At 42.8% G+C, this 18,718-nt stretch overlaps 1 protein-coding gene and 1 long non-coding RNA gene across 2 annotated transcripts in view; one reads left to right on the top strand and one right to left on the bottom strand.

Annotated features, from left to right (window-relative positions):
- The window catches only part of LOC135365382 (uncharacterized), a 62,031-nt gene extending 46,889 nt beyond the window's left edge, over window positions 1-15,142 (bottom strand). The window contains exon 1 of the long non-coding RNA XR_010413071.1: window positions 15,009-15,142. This is a non-coding gene — a long non-coding RNA (uncharacterized LOC135365382). The remainder of the gene's footprint in view (window positions 1-15,008) is intronic.
- ANKRD55 (ankyrin repeat domain 55) overlaps window positions 1-18,718 on the top strand; it is a 403,377-nt gene that overhangs the window by 366,346 nt on the left and 18,313 nt on the right. Inside the window, exons 15-16 of the mRNA XM_064596135.1 lie at window positions 8,522-8,650; window positions 18,399-18,583. Of these exons, the coding sequence (XP_064452205.1) occupies window positions 8,522-8,650; window positions 18,399-18,583 (314 nt within the window). The remainder of the gene's footprint in view (window positions 1-8,521; window positions 8,651-18,398; window positions 18,584-18,718) is intronic.

The raw sequence follows: 18,718 nt of genomic DNA, 5'->3' as shown, positions 1-18,718 counted from the left end.
CTCTGGATATTGAGAAATAAATGTTGCTCTTTCCTGTCTTCTTGAGTCCCAGAAACATCAAGGGCAAGCTGTGGCTGCCATTGCTCTCCCTTTGAGAGAAAGATGACAGATTGAGGATAATTCCAGGCTCCATGCTCTGGAGGCCCACATCATTACTGCCAATGATCACAGTTGCTATTTCCTTTATGTGGCAGAGACAACATAAGGCTTCCAAGAAGACAATACAGACTCTCAAGCAAAATTCCTGCAGGACTGTTACCAGATACCAGGCAGAGCTGCCCCAGAGTAGCTTAGGATCTTATTCTAGCTACTTAACTGTTTAAAAAAAAAAACAGGACTGATTATCATTAACCAGCCTGTTTTCTTTAACATGCTTCTTTAAACCGATTTAAATACCTGGTTTTTAATGTTGTTGTTGTTTTAATATAATATGTGCTTGGTTTGGCTTCACTTTACTAAGAATGTCTGATAACCTTGAGAAAGCATGATAGCACTGAAAATGCATATGCATGAAAATCCCAAATTACACTGTTTTTAAGGAAGCCAGGTGGCCAGAGACAGCAGTGTAGGAGGAAGTGCCCTCTCCGGGGATGGGCCCTCATCTTTCTCAAGCTTTCTGATTACAGGGTTCCTCCCAGCTGGCTTGGCATCAATGACCACACTGAAAAGCCCCTTCTTCACAACCTCAGTCTGAGGTTGGACACCACCGGACTCCGTGGTCACATGCTGCTTTCACTCCCCATGTCTTCAGTGGCTTAAAGCAAAACCCTCGGAACGAGGGGATTGCTCTGCTTTAAACTTCTGCTTTAAAAATGAGAACCAGCAATGAGAAAGCACTCTCTGACTACTCTGTCCATGGTATGAAAGCAGGGAGCTTGAGTGGTGCAGTTTTGTTTTGTTTTGTTTTTAAGATTTTATTTGTTTATTTGTCAGAGAGAGAGAGAGGGAGCGAGAGCACAAGCAGGGGGAGTGGGAGAGGGAGAAGCAGGCTCCTACCTGAGCAGGGAGCCTGACGTGGGACTTGATCCCAGGACCCTGGGACCATGACCTGAGCCGAAGGCAGACGCTTAACCGACTGAGCCACCCAGGCATCCCAAGTGGTACAGTTTTTGCCAACTGATCATGAATTCTGGAGTTTGGGAAAGTTGACAACCACTTCCTCTACCTCCACTCGTACCCTCACCCAGCAAAACTGGCGTTTCTTAGAAAGGGGGCAAATTCAGTCATTCCTACCCTAAAGCTTAACTCCTCTTATAGACCTCCAACTCCGTTCAGTCTTCAGCTAAAAGAACATCCTCCAGCAAAGTCATGGTTCCCTATTCTTCCCCACCCTGCAAGGCCCCTGGCTGCTGGGGACAGTGACATTAGACCCAGATCTTTCTAACAGTGGTAATTGTTACACTTTTCAGATAATATGTGCTAAATATTGGAAATGTCTCCAGTTCTTTCTCATGCAAAGTAACCTCTCAGAGGAGATTCCTCCCACTGTTAACACCAGCATTGTGACCCAGTGGCTTTTATGTGCAGAGAGCAGGACCTCAAAAAGGACACTTACTTCCAATGTTTTAGCTTCCTCTTTGGGATGTGTCACAGCACATCTGAAACCCATCTAAGTGCTAGTTCTTGTCTCTCTCTCTCTCTCTATATATATATAATGTGTGTACACAGACAGAGCAATGATATACATATGATTGCTAGTATGAGTCAATCTGTATAAATTTATAAGGGCTAGAAGCTCTTTACAACTGGGAAATGAGGACAGTTCTGACATGGAAAGAACACAGCAAAGGCTCTTTTTCATTCGCCACCTTGGTAGATTGCCTACATTGGGCTTCTCAGTGTTCTGAATAAGCAATGGCCTGCTCTTCCCCTCCGTCAATCACTTTGCCAATGAGCTCCAAGCACAACGCAGTCTCCATTATATATGAGAGGATAACAGTTAAAGCATAGGCACATGCACACCCTGCATCTGCTAAATAACAGGAAGGAAAAAGATCAAAGGCAAAAGAAATGAGGGAAATGGTAAGTTAATGCTGCCAGTGAAGCATTAGGGTTTTCTAATACAAGAGGAAAGAGCAAGGCATACCTCTACATAGTCGGAATGAAATTATTTTCCAAGAGTAACAGAAGGACTCCCAAGCTTCTCACAGAAATGATGAAAGATTAAAGGATCCATTAGTAGAAATCTAACTTTGTTAAGAGATAGATTAGATTATAAACTGAAACTACAGAAGAGAGACAGGAAGAAAGAAGCCTCTCTCCTCTAACTGTTGAAGTAAAATAAAACATGAGGTAGTACTTCATATCAGGGAAATGATTTATCACTTTAGTAACTGTCCTGATCTGAGCTCAGTGATTTAAAACAATTTTTTTTGCATTATTAATTTTTACTTGTATAAGTAATATGTAAACACATTTGCTTTTTAAAAATTTAAATATTACAAGTAATGATAGTAAGTCCTTGATTACTTCCACCCTACCACCTTAGCCCCCAGGTAATCACTGTCTGATGTGTCTCCTTCCCAAAGTCTTCTGTATATTCACAGGCACTGTGGACTGTAACATAAAAGATATCCCCTCCATATGTTGTTCTACAACTTTGGTTTCTCACCCAACAGTATGTCTTAGAGCTCTATTCATGTTGATACATATAGATCTGGCTTATTCCTTTTAATGGCTTCATGATGTTCCACCCTATGAAAATACCTCCATTTATATTGGTATTCCCCTATGAACGTATATTTAGGTTCTCTCCAATTTTTCACCATCACAAACACTCCTCTAAAGACTGTTCTTATACAAGCCTCCTTGAGTATTTTACACAATCGTTTCTCTAGAAACCAATGTTGGGAACCAGGGTGTACATTTTTATTTTCAATACACACGACTGGTGCTTCTCCAAGATGGCTATATCAATTTATAGCCCTACCTGCAGTTGAATAGTGTGCTGGTCATGTTTTCTTGTTGTTTTAATTTGCATTTCCCTGATAGCTAATGAGATTGAGTACCATTTCATAGGCATAATGGCCATTTTTATATCTTCTTTTGTGACTTGCCTCTTTAGATTTTTTTGTCCATTCATTTATTGAGTTACTTTTTCATTTTTGTATGGATTCATAGTTTATTTTCTATTCTGAACATTAATCCTTTGCCTGCTGTTGGATTACAAATTGTTTTTCACAGTCCATTGCTCATTTTTGAACTGTGATGTCTTTTCTAGTACAAAAATTTTAAAATATGATATAATCAAAGTGATCATTCTTATTCCTTACTGCTTTTGCTTTTGATGTCTTTTTAAAGAAGGCCTTCCCTAACCCCACAAGACATAATTACATTATGCTAAGTTTTCTTGTAATTGTTCTGTTCTAATGATCTGTTTGTTTTTCCTGTTTCATTGACCACAGAGCTTAATTGTAAAGTGACTTATTTACAAGCTTTCAACAAAGAGGGAAAGGCGAAATGGGTCAGATTGTCCTTTGTGCCTTTGTTCTTCTGGACCTCAGAGGAAATCACTGACACAGAGAGCGGCTGACTATTGCAGTTACAGGGAGTTAACCAGTTGCTAAACTCCTGGAATCTAACCTCTCTTGCTCTCATTTTAGCTTTGACAGGAAGAGTGCTCCATCAAAAAGGGCTACAAACTAATGGCATCTGGTTTAGGACTGTTAATGCATTTATCCAGAGAAGCACTGTTTTTAATTGTATTTAGGATATATTGTTAATCCTATGTTGAATGCACATTCTGATATAAGTAGATTTTTGTGAGTGACCTGGACAATCCAAACTTTCATTATAACAGTGCTCTGAGAAAATAAATCCAAGTTGCAAAACCAGATGTGAACCTTTGGATATAAGTCTTAGCACTAAATTCACTTACAACATCCCTAAGACATAACCATAAGCAGAGACTGTGCACTGTCAAGGCAAAATCAATAGAAACAGTGCCTGACTCTAGAAATTATTTTACTTTACAGTTAGCAAAAGGTAAAATAATAAAGTAAAATTTTTTTAATGCTCCAGAATTTTTATCCTAAAAATGAACACCTTAAAAAAAATGGAGTAGAGTCACTGCTACTTCAGAACCCTCACCTTCTCCTTTCCCTGTGCATCTAGAGGCAGGCCATATCTTTTTTTTATTTTTGGATCCCTAGACTCTAGCTCAGTAACTTGCACATAGTAGAGCCCTCACCCCAAATATATACTTGTGTATATAGAGAATTACTAAATTTAAAATAATTTTATTTTATTGACCCTTTCTCTTTGTTTTGTTGACCCAATTCAGTTACCCATTTTATTTATCAGACTTGACTCTCCAGGTGACTTTTAATTATTGACAAAAATCTACTCTCAAAAAAATAAGATGTTATATCATTTGGGATCTTCAAAAAATGTGCTGTAGACTCTAGGCCAGGAGTCCTTGTCCATTTTTATGACATGGACACCTCTGGTGTGCTGGTGAAGCTGATGCATCCATCTGTAGAAAAATGTTTGAAACTACCTAAAATAAAATACATAGGATTACAAAAGAAACCAGTTATTTTGAAAAACAGTTATCAAAATATTATAAAGATCAAATCTGTAATGGTGATATGCAAGCTTGCTTGTTAATGCATTAAGATTTAGTGGTGGGACAAATAACACTGTACTAGTGATGCATACAAACAATATTTTAAGATATCTGCCCTAATTAATGCAATACAAAAGTATCTGTGATTTATATCATTGGCAAAGTCACAGGTATTGTTAACAGTGGTTGCCTATATTCATATTTAAAGAAGATGCTAAATTTCAATTTGAAGTTAGTGACCGTAAGGATGTACTTTATTTCTTCGATCTAAGCTCACACAAAGCCTGATTTCTATCCATGGCTATAACCCCTGCTGCAGTGGATATTCCAAAAAAAGATCTTCCAAAAACATTTTGATCAATTTTGATCAATTAATGATCTGTTTGTTTTTCCTGTTTCATTGACCACAGAGCTTAATTGTAAAGTGACTTATTTACAAGCTTTCAACACAGAGGGTTGTGCAATGCCAGGGCCTGCACTGAAGCTGATTCTGAAAGTTTTGGTTTTCGTATTACTAACTCAAGGGGATTTATTTTTATTGCTCACTAGCCCAGTTGAAAAAACAGCAATGGAAAAGTTCCCTTGACTTGACTATTTGCAGCCTGTTGTAGTGTAATATAAACAATGTGTGTGTATGTGTTTATAATTATTATTATTTCAAGAAGGAATGGAATGATTCAAGTCTTGATTTAGGGTCAGATGATCACCCAAATTCCAGGGTGGGGGATGGAAGAAAATCTATAGTTCAATACCTTACAAAAATAAATACTCACCAGCTATGTTTTTAGTAAGAGCCTAGAGGCAATGCCAAATGCAACAAATAATAATATAGGATGGTGACCCTTACACTAATGAAAACCACCATTCCAAAAAGTTAGATGACCCTGAACCCAGTTAAAATCACAAAGAAAAGAATTCTCCAGCATTTGAGCTCATTTCCAAAATGAAAGACTACCAGCCTGATGTGTGGGAAGAATGTTATTCTCCAGGATTGAAGAGACCTGGATTCAAATCCCAACTATTGCATGTAACCATAGCCTTAGGCAAATTACTTAACCTGTGTTTCAGTTTCTTCACCTGTAAAATGGGCCTACAAATGCCTACCCCTTAGGATTGTGTATGTATATAAATATTCAATGAGGTAATATATATAAATTTCTTGACAGGAAGTAGATATACAAAAAATGCTAGTGCTCCACCCCACCACTTTACCAAAGCATGCCGAAGTTGGGTGGAGTTGTTTTAAGGAAATAACTCTAGAAGTTTAACTGTTGTGTTTAGGAGACAAGGATTAGCAGTGCATCATCAGAACTTAATTCATAACCTTATTTTCACACTGAGTTCTCATATCAGTAAATCATACCTATGCATAGAGTGATTGCCATATACCTATTTGGAGAACTGATCAAAAATTCTACCAGGTTTCAGTTGAAGAGTTGGTAACAATGACCATATCAGACAAATTGATTCTCTATAAAGGAGAAGTCATGTTTTGCCTTTTTTTATTTATGTAGTTTTTAAAAGCAAAGCTAAATTTTACAAAAGCAAAAAAATTCAATCAAGGACAGTTAAGAAGTCATTCATTTTAAATAACAACTTACTCAGCACCTACAATGTTCCTGACATTGTTCTAAGCTCTAGGGCTTCAGACAGCAGAGAAGGACCTACCCTCATGAAGTTTCCACTACAGTGTCTTCAAATTTTCTTTGATGTCTTTAACCCTGAGTACTGGTAGCACTTCATGATGAAGCCAATGAGTCTGAAGCAAATGGGACTCAGCACTGGGAAGGGGAAATCCAGGCGTAATAAAGATAATCTGATTCTCTTGAGTCCAGATTTCTAGTTCCAATGGGCCACACTTACAATGAAGAGGACTTACTGAAATGCATGGAGTTATTCTGAATCCTCAGTAAATATTCAGCTGTCAGAATAAGAACAAGAAGTTCCCCTGCTTTTGTATTAGCATTCTTTTCCGTATGGAACCAATTTCTTGAAATATCCTCAAGAGCATATCTCACTTATGTGACTCTCGCAACTTGAAAGCAGACCATAATATAATGATTTAGAATTTTCGAACTGGTCTAGGGGATTAACATTCTCATCCCAGTGCCCTCATAAACCTCAAACCCTAGATTCAGTTCCGTGCTCACTCACAGACTTGGGAACTTCTCTAGAGCTCAGCTTCCTCTTCTGTAAAACGAGAAGGACAGCGGCACCTGTCAGAGTTGGCCAACTGCTATAGCAATCAACTCAAAATATCAATGGCCTGACACAGTAAAATCTTATTTCTTGCTAGAATCATAGTCCAGTCCTGGTTGATAGGGTAGCCTGATTCTCCCCCATCAGTCAGGGTCCTGGACTTCATAATTACATGGTTCTGGAATCTTCTCTAGTCTTGTTCTCTGCATTCATTTGTTGAATGAGGAAAGAGAGAAGGTGTGGGAGACTGCGTGGGTTTTGTTTTCTAGGCAGGCCTACTAGGGGCTTCCACCCCCTCTGTCCACATTGCAATGCTCAGTCTCAAGGCTACCCCTATCTGCTGGGAGGCTGGGGAATGTACCCTGTGCACCCTGGAGGAAGAGGACATAGAGTTTGGGGAACACATAGTAGACTTCAGCACAGTACTTAATTCAGAAGATTGTTTGGAGGATTTGGTGAATTAATCTACATAAGAACTCATAAAGACCATTGGATTGATAAGTATTAGACTCTTACCTTTATGTTATCTGCAGAGGTGACTATGAAAAAAACTTTAAAGCTGCCCATACTCTTTACCCCATTTACCAAGCATCTTAATCTAGAGTCATTTTAGACATATTTTGGGTAACTGAGAGGTGTGGGCAAGGAGAAGAGGCCATCTTTTCATAATACACTCCCAAATAATACTGGTCCTCATGGTTACCTTTCCCAGCATAAGCTCATTGTATTATTAAATGATGTCTAAAGCGTGTGACCTTAAGCTCTGAAAGAAGCTGAGATTCACCAGATGGGCTCATACAAGCTGCCACAGAGTGATTTCTTCTAAACAGGGTAAATCAGATCATGTCAACATCCACTTAAAACCCTTCACTGTCTTTCCATTGACTTTAGACTAAAATCTAAATGCTTTATACAGAGTTTGTATCCCCCATCCCACATCCCAGGATCAGCCCTGCCTCCCTCTCCAGACTCATTTCACAAGGTTCTCTCTCCCTCTCCATTCATTCTTTCATTCAACAGCTGTTTACCTAGTCTCTGTTGTAGCCACTGGGGATACTGCAGTAAAACAATGCCCCTCCCCCTGTGGTGGGATACGGCAGCTTAGTGTGACCCCAGTCACAAGTGGTTGCCTCTGTGGCTTGGCGCTCGCTACTCTGTTCCCCCAGCCTGGCTCATAGAGGCCATGCAGAACAGTCACTAAGCCCACAATTACTCCCTCACACCATGCCGTATGCATTCTTTATAGCATGGCACCATCTGGAAAATCCTTTTGCTCATTTGCATTTGTTGTCTCTCTTCCTCTACCACACTGCAGTTCCCATGAGGGCAAAGATTTTGTTTATCTAATTCACTGTAGTATTCTCCATCCCTGTTTTCCTGACACAAAGCAGAACCTCAGTAAATATCTGTTGACTGAATGGTTTTGTTTTGTTTTGTTTTGTTTTAAGATTTTTTATTTATTTATTCATGAGAAACAGAGAGAGAGAGAGAGAGAAGCAGGCTCCCAAGGAGCAGGGAGCCCAATGCGGGACTCGATCCCAGGACCCTGGGATCATAACCTGAGCCGAAGGCAGACGCTTAACCATCTGAGCCACCCAGGCACCCTTGACTGAATGGTTTAAGGAATGAATGAACTGACTGGCAGCAGCCAACGTATCTGGTGGTGGCCCTTGGGCCTGGGGAGGAAGTGTGAGCTCCATTGTCCTTCCTGATAGCCTGTGCTGACCTTTCCCCTTTCTGACGGTGGTTTTGTAGGGAATGACACCACTCCACTGGGCAGCTTTCCACAACCGGCCTCAACACACTCAAATGCTGCTGAAGAAGGGAGCAGACCCTACTCTTGTGGATAAAGACTTTAAAACAGCTCTCCACTGGGCAGTCCAGGTGAGAAATTGGCCGGTAAACCTGTTTCCAGTTTAGATGGTATAAAGCAATGTTACAAGTTCTCTGAGTGTGTCAGACCTGAAAGGTGGAATTATCAAAGGTGCAGCCACTGCACTGATGGTGGAGATTATATGTGTGCTAGAGCAAGGAAGATTCATGCTGCCTTCCTCCCGTCCCTTCAGAACCAAAGGGCGACAGCAAACCTGTCCCTTTGGAGGATTTGGGTGCATCAGTTGGGGAGAAGAAACCCCACCAAGATACAGAGGGGGAAGAGAGCCTGCTTTGGCTGTTTTATACACACACACACACACACACACACACACCACATGCATACACACAATACCTCTCTTGCTTGCTCTCTTTCTCTCTCCATCCCCATTCTTGCTAAGTAGCTCATGGTGCACCAGGATAAACCTTCAAAGTTTTATTAGGAAAATCCCTTCAAAGTCTTTGGACCATAACTCTCTTCTTCCAAATCCTCCAAAGCAGAGTTATTCCAGGTGACCCTGAGTTCTGTGCTGAGCAATGAAAATCATGCCTCTTAACACTATCCCATGATCACAAAAGGGAGTCTATCTCAGAACACATGACCAAAAAAATCAGAATAGGCCCCAGAAATCTATAGCCCAAAGAGGGGGAAAGTGAGAATAAGGTGAAAGAATGCCCATAGCTCACATTTATTGACGTGTTTTCTATTTTAGAAGAATAGATTAATTCAGAGTTATCTACTCCATCCTTCAGAGGAGAGTAGTATTATGCATCGTTTCAACAAACTTGCCAGCCCATTCTGTCTTTTGATACCCAAGCAGAGACCCCTCCACTGTTCATCTTCATCAGCCTTGCTGAGCTGCGGCCGGGATCCTTGTGAGAGGGGTTTCTGCCTGCCCTGCCCGCGGTTTCACCCAGTTGTTTCACGTGCCAAGCATGCCAGAGACGGGCACCTGGCACTTTCAGGCCTGAGGTAAAATTGAAACAGAAGTGATTTGGAAACTGCTCTGGTTTTGTCCCTCCAACTTTGGCTGTTCAGTTACTCTGTACCGCGACTAGCTCTGGGCAAGACTGCAAAGTGAGCAAAACTGGTTTTGTTCTCGCCACCTGCTGTAGCCTCCTCCTACCTACTTTCAGTATCTAATCTCCCACCCCATCCCCCCTCATGCCCGTCCCTGCTCGGGGCCCCGTCCTCTGGCTGGGTCACCATATGTGCTGGTGCTCAGCTGTGGTGGGAGTGGTCTCCAAATCAAGCATTTCCTGTGTTCACCCTCATCACCCTTGCATTCTGATTCTGCAGATCTGGGATGGGGCTCACATCTCTGCTCCCACGGCCTCCACCCTGCCCACAATGTAGAGCTACTGCTCTGGTCCCGGCCTTGCAGTGGAACCAGCCGCAGTGCTTGTAAAATGATAGGTTCCCAGGCCCCACTCCAGACCTTCTGATTTGGACTCTTCAGGGGTGGGAACCCCTTCTCTTATCCTCAAAGAGGCCGTTTGGCAAAATGAAAAGAACACTCAGTACTCAACTCAGAAAATCTGTTGGCATTGACAGACCTGGTTTTGATCTGAGAAAAATCACCAATCCCTCTTGGCATAACTCTCAGTGTGTCTTTGGGGTATGAATGAGAGTGTGCATATGACAGCAATATGTAATGTGCTAGGTAATTAGAATAGATAACCGTTTTTGTTATGGTTCCTGATTTCCTCCACAACAGCTTAATTATCATACCCACATCTTCTTATACTTTCTCTCTACTAAATGATAGAGCTTTTAACCTGCTACATTGATCGCAGTCCTGTCTGCACTTTAAAATTATCTGAAGAGCTTTTAAGCAATACTGATATGCAAGTCCCACACCCTTAGATTTTCAGCCGTTCTGGGGTAGAGCCCAGGTATCCATATTTTTTTAAAGCTTCCCTTCACCCCAGGAGATTGTAATGTGCACCGAGGGTTGAAAACTGCTATGATAAATGAATTCATATTAATTAATGGGTGCTAAAACCTTATCTACTCCTACCTAAGATATTTGCATTTTGACCATGATTTGGTGTAAGCATACTGCGTCATTCATTTATTTACTCAATTGCTTAATATATATTTCTTGAGCACCTACTGTGTTTCTGGCATTGCGGGTAAAAAGGACTAACAAGAGAGGTCTCTTCTAAAACCCCTACAACTGTATGAAATATGCTATGTGTGAGTGTGTGAATATGTTAGCAAACTTTTTTCTGAGGAAGTCATTCACGACTTTCTTCAATTCCTCAGTGAGGATTGGTGACTACCCCTAAAAGGTTCAGAGTCACACTTGTAGGAGAACCATGCACCCTCTCTGTCCTTGTGGTTAGCAGTGAAATTCAGAAGTGGTGTGTCCTGCCCTTTAATCTGTAAAGAAGACTAAGGGTAATTCCAAATGTCAGCTGAAACCATGATTATACTTGCCTCCTTTAGCCTTCTGGTTCATTTATAGCACAGGACCAGCATTGTGCTCCTTTTACGGTTTTTCCACATGAATGAGTCTATTTCCCGTTGTCATTTATTCCTTTCCCCCAACTTCCTGCTTTTCTCTTGGACCATATGAGCCCATGTTTAAAGCTATAGCACTTTAAAATAATAAAGCCTCTGTATTTCACCCAGATAACCAGGCAGGAAGGATTGGAAACATTAGGCCCATGAAGTGATTTGGGGTTGGGCTTCTGCCCCATCTCTCAGGGGCCTTGGTAGCTGATAATGCCCTCCTGTGAGCCCGTTGCCCTCATTCACCTCTCCTGTCTGCCCAGGAGACCCTGCAGAAGTTCAGTCCCCCATCTTTTTCTTCCTCTCTTCCTCAGAAAGCCCATTGTATCAACTATCATTCTATTCAGAAGATTCTCAAACCTGACCTCTCTCTGAAACTCTAGACTCACATTTCTAGCTCTCTTGGGCATCTCCACATCATTTCCCAGGTACTTCAAACTGGACATGTCCAAACTTAACCCATGGTCTTCCCTTCCCATCACATTCTCGTCCTTGTAGTAGCCCAAGCCAAAGGGCTTTGCATGGTCCACACTCCTTCCTTATCACCCTTCATATCTAGTTGGTTATCAAGACCCCTCAATTCTACCTCCTCAGCTCTCACATCTCTGTCACTTCCTTTCCGTCCCCACTGTACAGGTCAGGGTCACAGCAGGAAACATAGCCCAGTCATGATGGGATAAATTGGGCAGAAGTTCCTGAAGAGGCTATTCGAATACCACAGCAGGTTGCCATTAGGGCATATGGGCCTAAGAGTGCATGGGAAGGGGTGGTTACTAAGACACAGCAAAAGATGGAGCTGTAGGGGAGGTCCCAGGACAGTAGGTGTAGCCTTTGATGGAATGACCAAACCTTGGCCCGGCAGAGAAAGAACTGAACGATAAATACCCTAATCTCTGTCCTCCTACACCCATCTCCTGTCATTGTCACTCATTGGCCAAACCCAACCAGAAGCCATAGGGCAAGGGAGCCCATTTGATGCAATTCATACAGGCTAGAGGGAAGAGCAGGATGGAAAAAGATGGGAGAGTAAACCCAGAAGAGCAAATGGAGACAATTTTGCACACCTACTGTCACTTTCTTAGATCAAGCTTCTACCATCTCTCATCTGAACAGTTTCAGGATCTGTATTCCTACTTTCAGCCCTTTCCTTGTCCCTTCTATTCTCACATTGCCACCAAGGTTTCTTTCTACAAATTCCAAAGGAATGTATGAACACAATTGTTATTCCACCAGAACAGTTATTATGGTCACTGTTGGGCCTTGGCTCAAAAACTTTTAGTGAGTTCCATTTTTTGGTACAGAACAAACTCCCTGGGCTGGCATTGGGGGTAAAAAGGACTAACAAGACAGGTCCCTTCTAAAACCGCTACAACTGTATGAAATAGGCTATGTGTGAGTGTGTGAATATGTTAGCAAACTTTTTTCTGAGGAGGTCATCCATGACTTTCTTCAATTCCTCAGTGAGGATCAGTGACTACCCCTAAAAGGTTGTAAACAAACATTCCCTACGCCCCACCCACTTCCTGACATCTCCTCTTCAGCCCATATAGGCTTTACTCCAATCACACTGAAATATGAATGATCTCTTCAATACATCACAGAGATTCATTCTGTCTGCACCTTAGTCACCCTCTTCTGTTTTGGTGAAACCCTTCTTGCACTTCTCACATCATCCCTTCCACCTGAAGAATTTCTGCTTATTCTTTCTTATTCCTGAAGACCCAACCGAATGCCACCTTCTTTGTTGAGCTCCCTTTCAGAATTGTTCCCTCTGAGTTGCCCATCTAGTACTTTCTTATGTCTAGGACTGGTGTTGCAAGCAGTGGAATGGCTGATTCTTCCCTTCTAGACTATGTGCTTAAGGGCAATGTGCTTATAGTTTGTCAGGCTTGTTTTACTCATTTATTTATTGTTCAGCAAATATTTATTGAGAGTTACTCTCTGCTAGGCTTCATTTCAGCAGAAAGATTCCCAGTCAGACATTTAGCAAGGACAAGAGAGAGTCCTCCTGGAGATTTCCATCTTGTCAGACAGCCAGTAGAATTCAGCCCCTTTCTACACACTAACACAGCAAGAAAGGAGATTTTTTTTTTCCTCTACAGTATTAGAGAACCTATGAAATGAAGTAGCTCAGCAGTGGAGGGTCAGCATGCCTCATGCCCCATCCCCCCCAATTTCTGTCTTGCCCTAGCTCTCCAGGGCAGTCAGCCCCAGGCTTTGGGGTACAGTGGCCTCTGGAGTCAGGCCAAGCAGTAAAGCTTGTGTCCAAAGGGGCTAAGCATGAACATGGTTCAGACTTTAGGCTATTAGGTATCTTTTTTCTCTGGTTAGCCCCAGGCTCTCAACTCTCAAATGTTCACCTTGTGTAGACTGGTAGATGTTCCCTCGAAGCTGTATTCCCAGCCTGATGCATCTGGCTCTGGCTTATGACCTAAAATCCTAGCCTCCCATTTATCTGGTCACCGTCATGCAACAAGTGATGCAAATGGGCCACTGCTTCCAAGAGAAGGAGGGAGGTTGGAGTTCCCTCTAAGAAGAAGCCACAATAGTACTAATTCTCCAGACATGTGTTAGCAAATAACCAACTCAATCAAAATCTCCCACTAAGACCCTTTGGAAGGTCTTCTAGAATAAAAAGCATCTGCAGTCAGAACATTGGAATCTTGTTTTTTAGCAGTCTGCCTGCAGCAAAATTATTATATATTAGTTCAACTTTGTGTGTGTGTGTGTGTGTGTGTGTGTGTGTGTGTGTGTGGCAAGGTCTTTAAGAGTGTTTGAGAATTCAAGACAATTCTGACACTGTGTCTCTGGAGATGGCATCAGGTTCCACAGGTGAAGGGTTCAGTCCTACAAAGCTGCACCTCATGCCCCACTTCAGACACCAGTCTCAAGGAGGCTGTTATCTGTGCTTCTGACTGGCCAGCTACAGATTGGAAGTGCCAATGACCTCCTCCTTAGATTCAATTAATTTGCTGGAGTGGCTCAAAGAACTCAGGCAAACACTAACATTTACCATTTTATGAAAGGATATGATAAAGCATAGGAATCAACAGCCAGTTAAAGGGATACATAGGGTGAGGTCCCAAAGAAAGGAACTTCTGTCCTCATGGATTTTGGGGTCTGGCTTGGTAGCACATGGAAACCTTCTGGTTCCCCAAGCATGGAAGCTCTCTGAGAAGGGCCTAAAAGTTGCCCTCTTGGGTTTTTATGGAGGCTTCACAACACAGTCATGATTAAGTAAGTCCTGGGCCATGGGCTGATTCAACCTCTAGCCCCTCTCCCCTCCTTGGAGGTTTTGGGTGGGGCTACTGACAGCTCCAACCCTCTAATCACATGGTTGGCCCTCCTGGCAACCAGCCCCACCCTTGGTGGGGTCCAAAAGTCACCTTCTTTAATAACAAGACACCCCTTTCACCTTTATGGCTCTGAAGCATTTTCAGGAATCTGAATGACCATATATATTTTTTTTATAAATCATTATATCACACAAGGCTTCTTATGAACCCTCCCTCATGAGGTATAAAGTGACAATGACTAGCACTATAGTCCCCAGCAGTTTTCAGAGCACATGAAGGCAACTGTATGAATTATCCATGAACAGAAACAGAACAAGTACGACAGAAAACAGAGAAACAAATCCACAATCTTCATCTGGTCATCCAGTGCAGGATTCCAGGGCTCCATAAGAATAGGACCTGTACAATATTGTTAGTTCCCCTGTTTAATGACATTTCTCCCAAGGGAAAGCCCCGCTCTCCTTTCTTCCTGAGGGCTCTTTCGGGCACCATCCCATTCCTTCTGGTGCTTCTTGGTCTCTGTAACCCCCTTTGGCCTCCCAAGCCTAGAGCCTACCTTTGCCTGACACAGCCAGCTTGCCAAGGAGGAAATGCGGTTACCAGGAAACCGGTGAGCCAAGGCCCCAGCGCACAGACTAGTGCTCTCTCGGGCCCCTCAAATTCCTCTGAGGGTGCACCGTGGCAACCCTCAGAGCAGAGGCTTTTAAAGACCTCGTGTTTCACTCTGAAAAAGGTCTCATTTGGCCAGGCACACATCATTGCTACTGCTGTTGCAGCCTAAACAGGAGTTTTTTACTTTCGTTTCTCCACTACGAATATGAAAGATCAAATAAACAGACGGGGTTCCTTTTGATCAGAGACAGAATGGTGTAGCTGTGAAGCACAAGGGCTCTGCAGACAGACTGTCTGTCCTGCTACGTCACTTCTTGGCTGTCACCCTGGGCAAGTTACTTAACCCGTGTGCCGCCATATTCTGCTCTACGAAATGGGCATCAGAGGAGGATCTACCCCACAGGGTTGTTGTCAGGATGAAATGAACTGGTGCGTGAAAATGCTTGGAACAGTGCCAGGCACACAATGTTCACTCGGTAAAGACAGCTTTTCCCATTATTTCTGGGAGTATCTTCTTATCAGAGAAAAGAAGATACAGTGACAGTGTTGTGTAAGTGAGAGCTAGGTGTAGAGACAAAGAAGTTCCCTGGAAAATTCAGGACAGAGGCCTTTTGGAGGAAAAAGATAAGAGGTTGGAGTTCTGGAGTGTGTGACCCTTCAGCTCCCAGGGGAGCTGCTGGCGGGTCCAGAAGAGGCAGGTGCAGAGGTCCTGGGAAGCAGCCCGGGTGTCAGTGTTGCCACTTCCAAAATGGCTGCTCTCAGGGTCAGGAGAGGAGGAAGGCACAGGGTGAGGAGATTTTGTTTTTTCTGTCTGTGCTTGACGCTCCCTCTTCCACTCAAAGGGAGAACTGTGACAGGGCATTTTGCCCTTGGAATCACCTTGGCAACTTGAATTCCTTTGCTCTTCCAGGAGATTGTAAACAAAATAAATTTACTGAACTGACTGAACTCTTTGCTTCTGTTTTCCTTCTCAAATGGTTGGTACTTTTTTTAAAAGGTGTCAGTGTTGGCGGTGGGGGTGGGGGCTCTTGATTGTTTTAGATGTATTTTAGACTCCTTCAAAATATGTTTAACATCAGGTGAAAGAATCTTAGAAAAGTTGATAAAGCAGGCACAAAAGCTTGGATGTGTTCAGTGTAGCTGACTTCTGGTAACAGGCATGCCATCGCACTTCACCAGTTGATCCAAATAATTTAAAGTCATTAGAGACAATGGGAAGATGGAGGGAGGAGGTGGAAAGAGGGGGTTTGAGTGGAGGAGAAGGAGGAAGCTTGTGGGTAGGGACCGCTTAATGGGCATGTGACCAATACAGCCCTAGTGGGCCCCATGCTCAGAAGGGAGCCTTGTGCTTGGGTATAGTGCTTTGTGGTGGCCATCTGGAAATTCTCATTAATTTTATCTTTGAATTTTTGTTTTGTTAGTGAGGTCAGATAGGACAGTGGCACCGTGGCTCCCAGTATCTTCCTCCCTGCCTCCCTAGGACAAACTCTCAGCCCCCTGGCAAGGGGTCTGGACACAGACTTGGGGAGGGTCAGGATCAAGCATATGCCTGGTTGCAAGAGGGGTCCTTAGACACCCATGAGGGTTTGCTCTAATGGGTGAGAATCTCCAGCCCAAAGGAGCACAACACTAAATAACAAATAAAAATCACTGTGACATGTCAAGAAAGACACCAAGAAGGAATAAGCTTGTGCCCTGCTGTGTAAACAGAGGGCTCCATATTTTCATTTTGCCCTGAGCCCCACACATGATGTATCTGGCCCTGGTTGTAGCATTTAACACCCACTCAGCACTCTTCCTGAGAGCTGTGACGGCTCCTGGCCCTTGGTCCTGCAAGAGGTTTCAGGACTGTTGTCAGCTGCTGTCCCCTTATGCACTGGAAGCACAATCCAGGGGTCACAGTGTAATGGCTCATTGTGAAGCCAGCAGCCAGCTGAGTAATGGGAAATCCGGAGAGCCAGAGAGCCCAGAGTGCAAATAGACAAGGGAGGGAAAGGAAGAGGAAAGGTGAAATGAATGAGTGTTATTCCATGGAACTGTGAAAACTGACTCAAGTTCTAGAACGCAACCTTGGGGGTACATTAACAGGGTAACAAAGTGGGAAGAAGATCAACAGGAAATTTTACATGGAAAAATGTATCTGGAGGTAGCCGCTGAACAATGTTTGAAGCATATCAGAATTACAGCTTTTTAAAAAAAATCTAACTCTCTCTCTTGCCCGGGTCTCTGACCCCAGCATGCTGGGTTTCCAGAATAACAACTTGCCTCTCCCATTTCCTTAACTTGCTCTGTATGCCTCCGAGGAACCTCCATTCCACCCATAAGTCCTAGTGCATGGAGTTCCAAGGTGTCTCTGAGGATTCAGAGAAAATTCAAATGCTAATGAATTATTTGGATCGTTTTATGATCTTTCCAGAGATACCAGGAGAATCTGAAAGATAAAACTTTTTATTGTATGATATAAAATGAGAATTTCTTTCATTCGCCCCTGAAGATTTATTGTCATCTTACATTGCAAATGCTCATGCAATGTTTTTTTGATTTTTCAGGTCAATAAAAGGTATTCAAACCCGTAATATGCAGATTTTACTCACCTGTTTGTGCAATCTGAAGAGATGTAGGACACTCTCGAGGAAGAATTGGTGGCTTTTAAGGCTGGAACAGTTTACTAAAAAGAGGGTATAATAGCCTCCCTTCAAAGATAAAAAGTTTATTAGATCTGTATAGAGAGATAGGCCCAATTTACATGGTTGCCTGAAGTTCTTTCTTTCTCGTATTTGTTGATTTCTTTATTGATTAGCTACTTAATTATGATCCATTTCCTTTCACCAAGGAGTTTTGGAGATTAAATTTCATGCAATTTGTAGCCATTTGACCATTACTGGATCATCTTGGTCATCATTATGCCACCAGTGTGAGTACTTCTCATGGTCATTTTGTTAACATGAGAATTCACTCTTCCAGCTTCTCAGGGGTCTGCCTCTGCCACAGGCGGGGAAAGAAAGCACAGAGATTTGAGCAGCAAGTTGCTGGGTAGGTAGCCCCTGCTTGGACCAGCTCCAACGTCAGTCAACTATTCCTGTATTTAACTGAAGTCCTTCTTAGCTGGCTAATCGTAGAAGACAGCTTAGCTCTTTGGGGAAACAAAAATCCCGGCAGTGACAAGAGGCTAGTGGGAATGTGTAGGAGGGTTTGATAAAATGTGTTTTCTTCCCATTTTTTTTTCCTTTTCTTTTTGCATTTGTTTTCCTCTTCGTATTTTATCTCAACATGTGTAGAGAGGGAAGAGCGCCGGGCTGGACCTCATGAACTCCCTTTGACCTCTCTTCCCCAGAGTGGAAACAGAACCCTGTGCTCCATCATCCTGAGCCACCACCAGGGTCCGTCCATCATCAACTACGACGACGAGAGTGGGAAGACATGCGCGCACATTGCCGCAGCCGCGGGCTTCAGTGACATCATTAATGAGCTGGCCAGAGTGCCTGAGTGTAACCTGCAGGCTCTGGATGTGGACGACAGGTATTTGTGGCCACTCAGGACGTGTTGGGGACTACCAGTCATCTTGTCCAAAAGCTAATCTTAGAATAAAGAACATGGTGAAGGGGTTATCCTATATGAGTATCTCCTCACTGCCAGTAATGTTTACCCATGTGC

This window comes from Mirounga angustirostris, unplaced genomic scaffold (assembly GCF_029215605.1).
Source record: "Mirounga angustirostris isolate CCGP_5_RB_7025 unplaced genomic scaffold, mMirAng1.0.hap1 SCAF_7, whole genome shotgun sequence".
NCBI classification, from domain to species: Eukaryota; Metazoa; Chordata; class Mammalia; order Carnivora; family Phocidae; genus Mirounga; species Mirounga angustirostris.
Note: the sequence above shows the minus strand (reverse complement) of the source record. Positions and strands in the feature narration are given on the sequence as shown.